Source organism: Schistocerca nitens, chromosome 4 (genome assembly GCF_023898315.1).
Source record: "Schistocerca nitens isolate TAMUIC-IGC-003100 chromosome 4, iqSchNite1.1, whole genome shotgun sequence".
NCBI lineage: Eukaryota > Metazoa > Arthropoda > Insecta > Orthoptera > Acrididae > Schistocerca > Schistocerca nitens.
Genome location: NC_064617.1, coordinates 736042118 through 736057950, shown reverse-complemented (window position 1 = coordinate 736057950; position 15833 = coordinate 736042118). Strand labels below are relative to the sequence as shown.

Genomic DNA, 15833 nt, shown 5'->3' with positions numbered 1-15833 from the left:
TGTTTTATAGAAATGCAGAACCCCTTTCTTTGAAACTGAGCTTTTTATTTCAGTTGGAAGCCTAATTTAATTTGCAGCTGATTTTAATATATGTTCTTTAATTAATAGTCTAGATCAAAATAATGACATTTTATGAATAGTAAGGAACATTTCATTTATATATGTCTCTAATATTAAACACTACCTGAATAGGCCGGCCGAAGTGGCCGTGCGGTTAAAGGCGCTGCAGTCTGGAACCGCAAGACCGCTACGGTCGCAGGTTCGAATCCTGCCTCGGGCATGGATGTTTGTGATGTCCTTAGGTTAGTTAGGTTTAACTAGTTCTAAGTTCTAGGGGACTAATGACCTCAGCAGTTGAGTCCCATAGTGCTCAGAGCCATTTGAACCATTTTTGAACTACCTGAATATTAATAAAAAGTACAAACTTTTCAAATATGTAGTGCATTCAAGTTATAACACCTACAGTTTTTTTCCTCACAAACCAATCCACAAAAACTGTGAAACTTGTCACTTCTCAATGTAATCACCCTGCAGCTATACACATTTTTCACAATGTCAACGTCATGACTCCATGGCTGCTGTGAACACTTCTTTAGGAGTCTGCTCTGATCACTGGAAAATTGCTGATGCAATAATGGCATGGCTAGTGACTGTGCAATCAAACTGAGTGTCTTTCACTACTAGGAGGCAGGTCATGTGAGTAGGGAGCACGAGAAATCACTTCAAAGTTGTTGTCATGAAGAAACTGCAGTGTCATATTTGCCTGATGTGCTGATGCATTTTCTTAGTGAAAGAGCACATGTGCAGCCTTTATCAGGCAATGCTGGAAGGATCTCATTCTTCAAAACATCTTGGAATGATGCACCTGATATCATAGTGCCCTTTGGAACACAATGAGTGAGGATTACACCAGTGCTGTCCCAGAACATAGCCACCATAATTTTTTCAGCAGTGATGCTTATCTGAAAATTTTTTAGCAGTCAGTATTGAGCTGACTGGTGCTTCATTTCAGAATTGAAAAACAGCATCCATTTATCATCCATTGCCACAATCGATTAAAAGGATGTCCCATTCATGCTGTCATCAAAAGTCAACATTACTTGGCAACATGCCATGCAGGCAGCCTTCTGGCTGTCCATCAACATTTGTAGCATCCACCTGGAGGACATTTTCATATTTTCAGGTCTTCATGCAGGATTGTGTGCACAGATCCCATGGAAATGGCAACTTTGGAGGTGATATATTCCACACTCATTCAGCAGTCCTCCAAAGCAACTTTTTCTACCCACTCCATTTGCCATCCGAATAATATCCAAAAATGGAGACATCAACGTATCAAAGTCTGCGTACTTTGGCTACTTTCATTCAGTGATGTGCTATGGAATAATCTTTTGGGGCAACTCACCACTTTCAAAAAAAATTTGTAAGCCAGAAAAAAGTAGTCCGAATTATTTGTAGTGTCCCTCCAAGAACCTCATGTCGAAATCTCTTTACACAGTTAGGTATATTAACCACTACCTCACAATATCTCCTCTCACTCATGGCTTTCACTCTTCTCAATTCCTCTGAATATGAAACAAATGAGATATACCATCATTATAACACAAGGCGGAAAGGTGATATGCACTGTGAACGGAAAAATCTCTCTCTGGTGCAAAAAGGGGTAAAGTACACAAGTACTAAAATCTTTAACGCACTCCCGAGTAATATAAACTGTCTTAAAGAAAATAAAATGCTATTCAAAAAAAAGCTAAAGGAATTTCTATTGGAAAAATGTTTCTACTCTTTAGATGAATTCTTCAATAGAGATCAGTAATTTGAGTGGTAATTCAGATTATTTCCTTTGTCATTGTTATCTGTATTGTTTTTTATCACTATTGTATTTTTGTATTGTATTGTTTATTATCTTGATTGTATTATTGTATTGTACCAATTCTGAATCATTCATCTACCATGTGTAATATATCAGTATGTTTTGTATTGTATGATATCTATATTGTATCTGCTTTGACTCGTTCCACATCCAAGCGTAATCATGCCGTACTGGATCTATGGAATATGTATCTTAAATAAAATAAATAAAATAAAATAAATGTCATCAGATAGTGATGTGAGACTGAGATTGTCCTGGTTTGTTGTGATATGACATTCTTCTGTCTTCTTTGAACTGTCATACCCAGGAACACACATTAGGCACATCCATGATATCATTACCACATCTCACGTAACTGGTCATGAATTTCAGTCAGTATCACACCATCAAATGGAGAAAATGGATGCTAAGACACTGTTCTTATAATGAAAATATTGTCATATTAAGAATCAAGAATTGTCCACCCTATCTCCACTGCTGCTGGAGTTGTGTGTTTCATATAGTGTTCCCATCTCTGTCACACATATTTTGAAATCTGTCTGTTTCCAATTCTGACAAAGAAAATCGGAGTTTGTATAACTTGAATGCACCCCATAGATGAAACAAGTAGGTCTACAAATTATGCAGAAACGTATTACTGTCTGTCTTTTTAACCTATGTTACCTATCTTGTGTTACTGTACTGGTCTTAAACACAAGGAAGTATTGTACATATTGCAATCCATATTGTTTGTCATTTACAGTTATAGTTTTCTATCACACTCACAGTAAAAGCTCCACCATATATCACATAATCAACTAAAGTTTTGTTCACAGGGTTATGCTGGACTACGTCCCTGTGCATCCAGCATATGCTTACTCCTCCGCCCTTATATTATTCATACAGATGTTCCAGAAACACAAGATAACAGATTTATTTACAAAAGACAGAGGCAACTTCGGTATTACAGGTGTTATTTCAATCCAATATCGTGTTTCTAAAATAGAGAACTGTATTTAACTAATATTGGAGTGACATCAAACAAAAAACACTATGAAAATATTGTAATCTGACTTTGAGAACTGCAATCTTTGTCACTTTATACAAAAAAACTAGTAAATGGTATGTTCAAAATATCATTAGCTTTGTAATGGAATTAGTTTATAATAGTACATAAAAATGTTAATTCAAATAATCTGTATCAATTATTTATTTTTTAATCTGCTGAAGAACTTGCAAAGAACTTAATAGATTGCTATAGAAAAAATCCATTAGACAGTGTTCCCGAAATAAAATTTAATTTGTAGCTGAATATATCAATTTTGTGATTGTTTTTCATTAATACATCCAAGCCTGTTTTAATAAATGGTGCTTCAAATAAAAAAACCTTATTTTCTTTTACATATCTCCTGTGATCAAACAAATAATAGATAATATAGATATACACTGAAGAGCCAAAGAAACTGATACACCTGCCTAATATCGCTTAGGCCGCCCACAAGCACACAGAAGTGCCACAACACAACGTGGCATGGACTCGACTAATGTCTGGTGTAGTGCTGGAGAGAATTGACACCACAAATCTTGCAGGGCTGTCCATAAAATCTGTAAGAGTACGAGGGGGTGGAGATCTCTCCTGAACAGTACATTGTAAAGCATCCCAGATATGCTCAATAATGCTCATGTCTGGGGAGTTTGATGGCCAGTGGAAAAGTTTAAACTCAAAACAGTGTTCCTGGAGCCACTCCGTACCAATTCTGGACATGGGGGGTGTTGCATTGGCCTGCTGGAATTACCCAAGTCTGTCAGAATGCACAACTGATGTGAATGGATGCAGGTGATCAGAAAAGATGCTTAAGTATGTGTCACTTGTCAGAGTCCTATCTAGATGTACCAGGGGTCCCATAACATTCCAACTGCACATGGCCCACACCATTACAGAGCCTCCACCAGTTTGAACAGTCTCCTGCTGACATGCAGGGTCCATGGATTCAAGAGGTTGTCTCCATACCCATACATGTCCATCTCCTTGATGCAATTTGAAATGAGGCTCATCTGACCAGGCAACATCTTTCCAGTCATCAACGATCTAATGTCAATGTTGACGGGCCCAGGCAAGGTGTAAAGCTTTGTGTCATGCAGTCATTAAGGGTACACGAGAGGGCCTTCGGCTCTGAAAGACCATATTGATGATGTTTCATTGAATGGTTCAATACGCTGACACTTGTTGACAGCCCAGCATTGAAATCTGCAGCAATTTGCAGAAGGGTTGCAGTTCTGTCATGTTGAATGATTCTCTTCATTGTCATTGATCCTGTTCTTGCAGGATCTTTTTCAGGCCACAGCAATGTCGTAGATTTGATGCTTTACCAGTTTCCTAATATTCATGGTACACTTGTGAAATGGTCAACCGGCCAGTATGGCCGAGCGGTTCTAGGCGCTTCAGTCTGGAACCGCGCGACCACTATGGTTGCATGTTCGAATCCTGCCTCGGGCATGGATGTGTGTGATGTCCTTAGGTTAGTTAGGTTTAAGTAAAGTTCTAGGGGACTGATGAGATCAGGTGTTAAGTCCCATAGCTCAGAGCCATTTGAACCATTTGAAATGGTCATCCAGGAAAATCCCCACTTCATCGCTATCTCGGAGATGCTGTGTCCCATCGCTTGTGTGCCAACTATAATACCACACAAAAACTCACTCAAATCTTGATAATCTGCCATTGTAGTAGCAGTAACCAATCTAACAACTGCGGCAGACACTTGTTGTCTTATATAGGCATTGCCGACTGCAGTGCCATATTCTGCTTGTTTACATATCTCTATATTTGAGTACACATGCCTGCATGCCTATATACCTATACCAGTTTCTTCAGTGCTTCAGTGTAAAAAGTCAGTTTCTGATCCTGTCAGATACATATATAAGGAACTCAATACACTGACACCAGCTCAGAACTGGTTTCCATTACAACATTACATGGGAAACATAGTAATTACTTTTTCTGTTTCATTACAGTGTACAGTTGCAGTGATTTCTGTCAGCAGAGGAGAACAGAAAAGACTGAGCATTCTAAACTATAATTTACCATTTATGTATGGACATAACTAAATTGCAGTTTCATGAAGAGTTTGCAAAATATATTTAATGAGTTGTACAGACTGGAGCAAATTATATTTTCTGTGGACAATGGGCAATATTTTGATATTGAGTGGGTTCTAGCTCACAAAATTGAAAATATTGATACATGTTTCCTTTTTTATATATTACTAATTATTCTTCTATTTACACTTCTTCAAAATAATTTGCAACTACTGTAGACAACAAATCACTTTTATTACAGACTGAGTTACATAGATCTTACTGAGTGGATCTCAAATTCACACCGATTCAAATTATACAAAGTTTTTCGACAGTAGTGTTATCCATTATTAATTTGCATCTCCGCTGCAGACTCTTGTCCAAGACCTTCCCCTGTCCTCCTCTGACCAGTCTGTGTGGTGTTGGTAGCTGCATATTGCTCTTACTGTGTCATAAGAGTATATGCTGATGAACTCCAGTCACTGTACAACACCCAAGGGCTATCTCAAACAAATAATACAGTACACAAAACAAATATTTGCACTAATTATAGTAATTAATTTTTCTGCTTCATTACAGCATACAGTTTCAGTGATTCCCATTGGCAAAAGAGAACAGTGAAAGGCAAAGTATTCGAAACTATAATTTAATGATATGAATATAATAGAGGGAAACATTCCACGTGGGAAAAATATATCTAAAAACAAAGATGATGTGACTTACCAAATGAAAGTGCTGGCAGGTCAATAGACACACAAACAAACACAAACATACACACAAAATTCAAGCTTTCACAACCAACGGTTGCTTCGTCAGCAAAGAGGGAAGGAGAGGGAAAGATGAAAGGATGTGCCTGCCTACACTGTGAAGCTTTCTATGTAGGAATGACCAGCATCAAACTGTCCATTCGCATGAATGGACACAGGCAGACAGTGTTTGTTGGTAATGAGGATCACCCTGTGCCTTGGTGCACGGCCAGCACATCTTGGCACAGTGTTACACCGTCCGAGTTATCTGGATACTTCCCACTAACACCAACCTGTCAGAACTCCGGAGATGGGAACTTGCCCTTCAGAGTATCCTCTCCTCTCGTTATCCGCCAGGCCTCAACCTCTGCTAATTTCAAGTTGCCGCCGCTCATACCTCACCTGTCTTTCAACATCTTTGCCTCTGTACTTCCGCCTCGACTGACATCTCTGCCCGAACTCTTTGCCTTTACAAATATATGTGTGTGTATATATATATATATATATATATATATATATATATATATATATATATATATATATATATATATATATATATATATACCTGTCCTCTTTTCCCCCAAGGTAATTCTTTCTGCTCCTGGGATTGGAATGACTCCTTACCCTCTCCCTTAAAACCCACATCCTTTCATCTTTCCCTCTCCTTCCCTCTTTCCTGACGAAGCAAACGTTGGTTGTGAAAGCTTGAATTTTGTGTGTATGTTTGTGTTTGTGTGTCTATCGACCTGCCAGCACTTTCGTTTGGTAAGTCACATCATCTTTGTTTTTAGATATAAACTATAATTTAATGTTTATATACAGAAATAATTAAATTATAGTTTTGTGAAGAGTTCACAAAGTGTATTTAACCACCAGCATATTCATTAATCCTTATAACCATTAGAATAATATTAATTACAGACAAACCACCAGCATATTCTTTAATCCTCATAACCTTTAAAATAATATTAATTACAGACATTCATGCTCATTTCTGGATGAGGGTGCCGAAAATTTCGCCCCTCTAATCCAGTCCCCATAAAACTACTGAGTACTACAAAAAGGTGAGCTAGTGTGAACTTCAAAAAAAGTACAAAAATAACAATCGGAGGGAGTTCCTTTCAAACAGTCAGTAATGGAATAAGACAGGAAGAGTGGACCTGGGTATACAGAAGCAAAATCATATCAACAATGCAGTGTTCACAAGTAACAACTGGTAATACCACAAGTGGAATAGAGTCATGAGGAATATTCAGCACTAGTCACTGGCTTTGACCAGTGTGTAATGCTAATGGCTGCTGTCAAGTCACCTTTTGATGTATATTTTCATGTTTTGGTTGCTACTTGGTGAAGCCAACGAATGTGAAAGGGAAAAACCTGGTTGTAGTGACAAACTCATCTGGAGCTCAGCTCAAGTGCTAGGTTACCTCGGAAGGTGACAGTTTGGTTGAGAGCTGATGAAGTCAACTTATGTGAAAGCAAAAAATAGTGGCTGTGGTGGCAGACTCATCTGTGGCTTAGCCCAGGCTCTAATTTAGGTTACAAGGGAGCAGTTTACTAATGAGCTGGCAAAGCCAATGACTGTGAAAGTAAAAAACGTGGTTGTGGTTACAGACTTATCTGTACCTTAGACCATTTGTAAAAAAAATTGACACTGATAGTATGCATAGTCACCATATTGTTTATGATGTTCAGCGCATATTCCCACATCACCGGTCAATGCTGATGACTAGAACTGAATATTCCTCTTTATTCAAGGAGCAACACTACATCACAATGCATGCATGGCAGTTATGAGCTAAACAGTGAAACATTCCAGACTGATTGTTAAGCATGGGATTAGTAGTACCAGTCATCTAAAGCACATCCTATATAAAAACTTTGGGAGTCAAAAATTTTGTGACATATGGTCATTATAAATGGCTTACACCAAGAAAAAGTGATTGAAGAAATAAACTCTGGAAATGCAAGACAATTCACATGTTTCATGCCAGGTGGTGTGGACTTGTGTTATGTTACAGAAGTGTGTTTATGTGAACTGTCTGGCGTAACACGCTGTGCTTTTCATGTGAAATACAACGAGCAATGGATTCTGTCACAGAAAACAGTTCATATTCCACATTGTTGTTGTTGTTGTTGTTGTTGTTGTGGTCTTCAGTCCTGAGACTGGTTTGATGCAGCTCTCCATGAGGAATCTAAATTTTGTAAAGTTTTTGGATAATAATACAGAACTGAAGCTAACTTTTTTTAAAAGAACATTTTCTGACAGGGTGTCTAATGTGAATATGTATTCATGGCAATTGCTGCTTTCTGGAAGCAGGTTAACTTAAAAAGTTATGTAGAATATTCATAAACTTGTACAACTGTTGCATGTTCTCAATTCTGATGAGGTGGACCCAAGATGAAGTAGTCGGGTGGAATGTGTCAACATTAAAAAAGAATAATGTGATTTTTTAAAACTTTTTCTTGTCTGGAATAATGCCACCACACTCAGTGTTTACGTGGGAGATCTTTGCCTTTGAACTAGCACTGGTGAATGCCAGTATGAAGATATGATGGAGGTCTCCCACTAGAATTCACCACAAATATGAATAGAGTTGTCCAAGTCAGCTTGATGCCTTAAAAGTTACTCTATGTAGATGATTTTTAGTATGTTAAGGACGATTTTTTCTTCTTCAAAAGTTCTGTTTTTCTCACTTCACAACTGTCTATACAGTTTACAGCAGTAATTAAATCCATAATCCCTCTCTGGTGGCACTGCCTTATAGAAGCACACACCCCAGGAGTATATACTGGATATACTCCACTGTAATAAAACCAATGATATTTTATAATAAAGTAGAACAGAAGGTGGCTCCTAAGGAGCTTGACAAGATGTGAAGAATGCCTACTTGGCCACAACAGGTGGAATTAGCAGCACACCCACTGCTGGAATGGAGACCATGCTGGACACACCCTCATTACACCTTTGGGTTACAATGGAGGCAGTGGTAGGAGAATACAGGATAAAACTTGGAAATTCCTTTAGAATATCCAGAATCTTACACCAATATAGTGAGTGTGATAAGTATAGGAATAGTCAGGGAAATGTGGGTGACCATATAACAACTTCCAGCTGCTTCCATAAATCTTTCAGTGTAATTAGAAGAAGGGGCAGTGGAAGAATGAACCACGATGATATTCAGGAGACATAGTCTGTTTTACTGATGGGTGTAAAACAGATGAAGGCACTGGGCCCAAATTATAAGAGGTACAGCCCAGACCAGAGAGAGCAGTCTCTCTCGGGAAGCTGGTCACAGCATTCCAGGCAGAAACATCTGCTATCAGAGTGTGTGTGTGTGGAGGAGAATTTGCATAGATGCTACAATGATCATAGCATCTACATTCACTTGGATAGCCCTGCAGCTCTGTAATCTCTATCAGTACCTACAATGAGATCAAAGATCATTGCAGAATGCCATGAAGCCCTTGGGAAACTAAAGAAAAGCAACAGGTTAAACCTGCTTTGTGCCCTGGTCATTCAGGATTTAGTGACACTGTATAAGCTGGTAGACTGGACAGGACAGGTGTAAAAACTCCAGTTATTGGACCAGAACCTGTCCTAACCATCACTAAGGCAATGGTAAAACCAAAATTACATAGCTGGATTAGAAGGCAGCATGTAGAACATTGGACTACAGTCCAGAAACAAAAACATGGCAAGCTAAAGATGCCAAAGCCTTATTTAAAGAGAAGGTCTGTAATCTCAAACTTGAACAGGAAACAAATGAAACTCATGGTAGGACAATTGACTAGCCATGGGAACTTTAACAGACAGATACACGTGATTGTATAGAGGAAGAAGTCCTGAGTGTAGAACATGTGGTGAGGAAGATGAAACCTTACCACATTTAATCTTCCAGTGTGAAGCTCTGGAGGACAAAAAATACAGGTAAGGTAGAGACTGAAGAAATTATGTCTAAAAAGGAATTAGTAAAGGATCTCCCACTATTTCTTAAGAGTATGGGTTGGCTTTAATAGAATAACAGGAAATAAAACTGCACAATAAATTCAGTTTCAGTGTGGGCAACAACAGGCTAAGACAACTGTTGTTTTTGTCTCCCTGCATAGATAAAATCAACTCTTTAACCAATCGAATTATTCTGTAACTGGGAGCCCTGTAATATATCACACTTCCCCTGGCTGCAGTGTAATTCTTTCTGTTCAGTCCCATCATGTTAGACATCGTTTTTGCCTTTATTTTGTTACTTGTAAAGAATTTCTTTATCATGAGTAAGTGCTCACTTAAGCAGTTTTCATCTCTGCTGCTGCCTCAGTTTCATTTATATCACAAATTGATGGATGTGTGAAAGAATGAATGAATGAAATAATGTAAAATGTTTGATATAACAAAAGTGCTTTGAGGAAAGCCTGAAAGTCACTTAACATTGTCTCTAATAGCCCTTTATGTTTCCTGACTGGTAATGGTAGTTACATACATAATAACATCACTGCAGACATACATTTCATTTTTAAGTTACACAAAGATTGTGGTTTCATACGATAATATAGTTATGCAAACAGGTAATATTAAAAACAAAAGACATTAATCAAAAGTATTTATTGTCTCTTGCAGGAGTAAATGAAGAATATAACAGAATGAAACATAGTTACATACAAAGTTATATATTTGCTCATGTTATCATATTGCATTAGAGAATGTAACAGATATAATACTAATTATGTTTAACATGAATACAAACAATAATATATCAGTATTATACTGATTCAGTCTGCAGAATTAAATTTATCATCTAGTGATGATAGCATGACACAATGAACCTTTTTTTTATAAATGAAATAGCAGGAGTAATAGGATTAAGACAGACATTCAGTTAACATCACGGGAAATTAATAAGAAATTAATAAGCTGAAGTTTTGAAAATAAATCTTAATGGACAATATATGAAAACATGCTAAGCTACTTTTATGAAATTCAAAATTACAAATTTAATTCTGATACATAACATTTTTTGTATGATATTAACTCACACAAAAGTAACAAATAAAATCATGTTTCTTCTCCCTGTCCTTTTTGTATTTTACTTCTGCTCAAGTTAGTTTTTGCAGCAGTCAGAAGTAGCTCCTTGTACAGATTTAGATCAATGCTTTCTATAATAGTCACATTATGCTTTTTCCCTTGTGAATTGATATGATCGAGAACCATTGCTCCTCTTGTATGCCGTCCGTGTAACTCTACCATCACATAATGCATTACTTTTGATGAGGCAATGGAAGGCCTCATGAGGATAGCAGCAGCAGCCTTAAGTAAACCAAATGAGAAATTATGAAACACTCCCTTTATAATAAGAAGCAAAATTTACTATCATATTCAGTCAAATTTCTAATAATGCATCTTTTAGATTACTTAAAGTATCAAGTTAATTCCACAAAGGAAAACTGTGGAAACACTTGTTTTCCAAATGGGCTGCATAGTGGGAGGCAACACAACACATAACAGACATAACGTATATGAAAATTTTTGGGTGATTTTGTTAACTTCAATAGATATATATGAAAACCATAGAATTTGATAAAGATGTCCTTGCATTTTTAAAGGGCAATGTGTTTCCATTGACACAACCTGTATTTCTAATAAATCTACATTTACCATTTCATGACTTACATTTCACTGAAACATTGACAGTTAAAAATAGTGAGAACTAAATAATAAATCAATCAACTATGGAATAGAAAGTAACAAATGCAATTTAACTGGTCCATAAATCATACAAAGTCTGACAGTTAAATCAACCTTCGTTTGAAATACTAACCGGATCACACTGCACCCAACCATCCTTGTAGTATCTGGCTATTACTTTTGCTTCTGCCTGATTCAAAAGCTGCATCTGAGGGCTCTGAATTTTTCCCAAAACATCATTGCGCCATGTCTATTAAAACAAAACAAAAAAAAAAGGAATACATTTTCTTCAGTCATTCACTGCAATTTTGAGTACAAGTAAACACCTTCCAGATCAAAATCTAGATTTTCAGCTTACTATAACAATGTTTAAAAAAGAAATCTTTACATTAGTAACTTCTTTCAAGCTGAAATGTGATGGAGTATCAAATTCCCATTAACAATATCACATGTGTGCGAGCCCAATTTATGATACAGAGCTGTTTAGAGACTATATGGCCATTTTTAGGGCAACAGAATAAAGAAATTTATCTTATTACATATGCAGTGCTACAGAGAACAAAAAGGCAGTAAAACTGCATCACAAATATTACCTGCTAAATTTCTGTGTCAACATTTCTATACAGAAGTAGCAAAACACATACACTGATACAGACAAACCCTTATCCTTGCTACAGCTCGATTTCACCCTTTTTTGTTTTAGGGGAAACAAGTCTCAAATTGCTGTAGGAACATGTTTAAGAAAGAGTTAAACTTGCTTTAACTCTGTCAGCTTTATAAATTTCTCTCCACAATTCTTCCTGTAATACCTCTCCAAAAAACTGTGATGCACTCTTTGTTTATATTTCTGTGATCAAGTACTTTTTATCCATATCTGTACTTAACTGGTCAGTAACTTTATTGTTAACATTTGACTATTGAGATCAGACAAGCTGCTGGGTAAAAATTTTACAGCAAATCATTGCTTGTTGTTGGGTCTAAAAATAAATTGCCAATGGCTGTTGCACTGTGTCCAATTCTCAAACGGAATTTTAATGAAGCAAATAATTCAAACCTAGACATCATACATCTCTATGTATTCTTGATCATTACTAGTGATGGACTTAAAAGCATGAGCTTTTAATGCAAAATGATTAACGACATTTTAGATTTAATATTACACCTATATAGTGGTGATAAGTATACATAATACTTACATATGAAATATTAGTCCTTGTGAGTGCTGTTTCCCATGGAAAAATTGTTATGGGGCACTTCATACTCTTAAGAACAACATGTGCTGCCTCAGGATCACAGTGGAAGTTGAATTCAGCTGCAGCTGTGATATTCCCAACTCCTATGAACATTAAAAATATCCATGCATAGTATATCAAGTTTTTTTAGTGGAGTCTGAGTCTTATGTCTTGGATGAATGCTCGAGAACAATTTAATATCTTATACGAATCACTCACTTTTAACAATGAGGGATTATGACAGTAAGAAGAAACAGTAAACAAAAAAGATTTCTGATACATCAGTGGATAGGAGAACTGGAACAGATTTCCTATACAACAACAACAACAACAACAACAACAACAGCAACACACATGCACACAAACACACACAAAATGAAAAATTTAAATAGAGGAATTCATTATGTATGAAAAAAATGAAAACATTTCAAACAAATAGGAAAAACTTTAGAGAATCATGAGTAAGAAAAATGAGGTACAAACTGGTGAGAACTTGAATGAGAAGAAAGATACTCATATGCAGATGAAAAAAGGAAATAACATAATCTGAGATATGACACACAAAAAAAATCTTTTGGTAGCTAATAATGAAAACATGGTCCAGCTGGTTACTTTCAATCATGTCTTTTTGGTGGGAGGACAAACACGAAATTATATTTCAACTGAAACTAAGGAAAACAAATTTATGTATATGAGAGAGGAGCCCAACTGGGATCAGGTGAAACTTATGCTGATCATGGCATATGATTATGACGGTGTTACTCTTATGCGAGCTGTGTGTAAGGGGCAAACCATCAACAGTGACTCCTGTTTCTGATTTATAGAGCAGCAACAGCATCTGGTTATATGGTGTGGCAGCTGCGGGAGATGCGGCTCACAACAATGTGGAGTGCTTATGTCGCTGTCAGATTGTTTTGTTACATCTCCCGCAATGGTGTCACCAGTGGCTGGACAGGTGTCAACCTGCAACAAACACATGTGTTGCTTGGAGGTGGACTGTATGTGGGTACAATATCCCTCCCCCATAAGAAGAGATGGTGAAGTCAAACAATGAAGGTGCCACTGGGAGCAGAAGTCCTGAGACCAGTGAGCCAGAGTCAACAGCCATTGGAGGCTATGCTTGACCAACGATGGCTGCTCAAGATGGACAATGCCAATGGGCTGGTGAGGCATGCAATGTGGCATTGACGTGGCCAACAGGAAAGCCCACACACAATCAGGGACCTGAAAACAAGAGATGGGAAGGTCACTGTTGTGAATGGCAAGCCAGCCACCAGGAGGCAGCAAAGATGATGGGACCAGGTGTGGCCCAAAATTTGAACCTTCTAGAGTGTCTCACCATATGCCTAGTGAAAAGAACAGCATAAGTAACTGAAAACAGGAGTGATGAATCAACCAAGGGCAATACGGCAGCAGGCTAAAAAGCAGGACTGGAAGGTGGAGGTGATGTAGGAAATGAAACCATAAGAATAGAGGATGTAACAATGGCTTAAAGTGGGGCCCAGCTAGTGGCAGGGGAGGCCATGTCAGCACTGGAGGCAGTGTGCTGGTGGCAGAAGAAGCCATGCTGGTGGTGGAGGATGGAGTGCTGATGGTGGAAGAAGGAGAAGAGTGGTAGAAGAGGAGCCTGTGCCAGTGGTGTGAGAGGAGGCCATACTGGTGGTGAAAGAGGCGGTCATTCCGGCAGCGGAGGTGGTGGCACTGGGGCTCTTGGGAGTGTGGCAGCAGCAGCGAGACACTTGTTGGAACCCACTAGTGGTTTTTAGGGGCCACAGATGAAAAGGCATCTCTGCTGGTGCCAGGGGTGACACAAATGCAGCAACAGGACAGTCTGTGAAGGGGCTGGCATTGGCAGACAAAAGGAAGGTGATGGTCTGGTGTTACTTCAGCAGGGAGCCAACAGACTCGGCTGGGAGGAAAACAGGCTGTGGACATTGGCAGGGTGTCAATGGGCTTGGCCAACATCAGCAGGGTGCTGATTGGCTTGGCTGGATTGTGATGTGTCAGTAGGATGACACATGGTTATCATGGGCTTGGCTGGAAGGAGTGGTGATGGCATTACTCATGGTGGTGAGCAGAATGCAGTTTAGCCCTGTATAAGATCGTTGTTCCATTGTAGCACTGTAGCAGCAGCTATTGTGCCAATATAGCTGGAGGCTGCTATGAGAGTTGACTGAAAAGTAACGCCTTCACCTTTGTAACTCATCAAAAGTTGGCAGCATTGGTATGAGACAGGTACTGGCTTGTTCCGTAGCCTCTTCTCTACAGCTCCAGCTGGCTGGAAGCCTTAGAATTGAACAGTTGTGTTGTTACAGTGTAAAGTAAGGTCAATGCGATTTGAACAATGCACAGTCATTGAATTCTTGACAGCAGAAGGTGTCACCTGAAAGGAGATTCACCAGAGAATGAAAGCAGTTTATGGTGATTGTGTATGAGTACTGTGCATCGTTGGGCTAGTAAGTTTACAGATGTTGAGGCAGGAACACCTGAACTGCTTGAGTTGGACATCCTGTGACAGTAACCACCGAGTTTCACAAGCAAAATGTAGACAGATTGATTCAGAACGATCACTGTATCACTCAGAGAGAAACTGCAAGCACAGTCGGCATTTCACAAGAACCTGTGGGTCACATTATTGCTTTGGTTGGCTATTGGAAGATCTGTGCATGATGGGTACCCCAGATAGTGACTCCTGAAATGAAAGTGCACAGACTTGAAATTTGCCAGAAACTCCTCTCGGGTTACGAGAATGAAGATGCACAGTACTCACATCAGCACAATCACCTTGAGCCATGGCCGGTTCGTGTTGATGGCATTTGTTCTTTGGCATTTTGTCACAATCGAGTGACGTCTTATTTCTCCCTGAGTTACTACCATAACAATTTGCTGACTTGCCTCTGTCAGTGGCAGCAGCAGTGCTTATTGATACTAGTACTGCTGTACCATCTTTGGTGTGATCATTATTTTTCCATGTGGTGGTGTGTGTGACATGTCGGTCAGTTGGGACAAAGCAGCGAGGTCAGGCCGAGACCGCTGGCAGCGTGCACACGCGGTCGGATTGTGAGGCACTAGCTGCGAGCCCTACGAAGTTCTCTGCCCACCAAACCTGGACACTGAAGTTGAGTGATCAGTTAACATGTTATGAAACCTCAACTGCTGTGACATCTTTTCATTAATTGCTGGTTGTTGCTTCCTGGGCCGTTCCGGCTAGCAGCAACATATGGTGTGTTGGAGTCGGCGAAATTTTG

General features: G+C 38.6%; 1 protein-coding gene across 5 annotated transcripts in view; it reads right to left on the bottom strand.

Annotated features, from left to right (window-relative positions):
- Nucleotides 1-10424: 10424 nt before the first annotated feature.
- Nucleotides 10425-15833, bottom strand: part of LOC126252945 (uncharacterized) — an 89485-nt gene continuing 84076 nt past the window's right edge. For 3 of the 5 annotated variants that reach the window (XM_049953957.1, XM_049953956.1, XM_049953958.1), the window contains exons 5-7: nucleotides 12550-12689; nucleotides 11487-11603; nucleotides 10427-10975 (exon numbers count right to left, since the gene is read on the bottom strand). In XM_049953957.1, coding sequence (XP_049809914.1) covers nucleotides 10724-10975; nucleotides 11487-11603; nucleotides 12550-12689 — 509 coding nt within the window. In that variant the 3' untranslated portion in view covers nucleotides 10427-10723. Of the gene's footprint in view, nucleotides 10976-11486; nucleotides 11604-12549; nucleotides 12690-15833 lie in introns of all 5 variants that reach the window. The other 2 variants (XM_049953954.1, XM_049953955.1) reach the window with 2 other exon arrangements.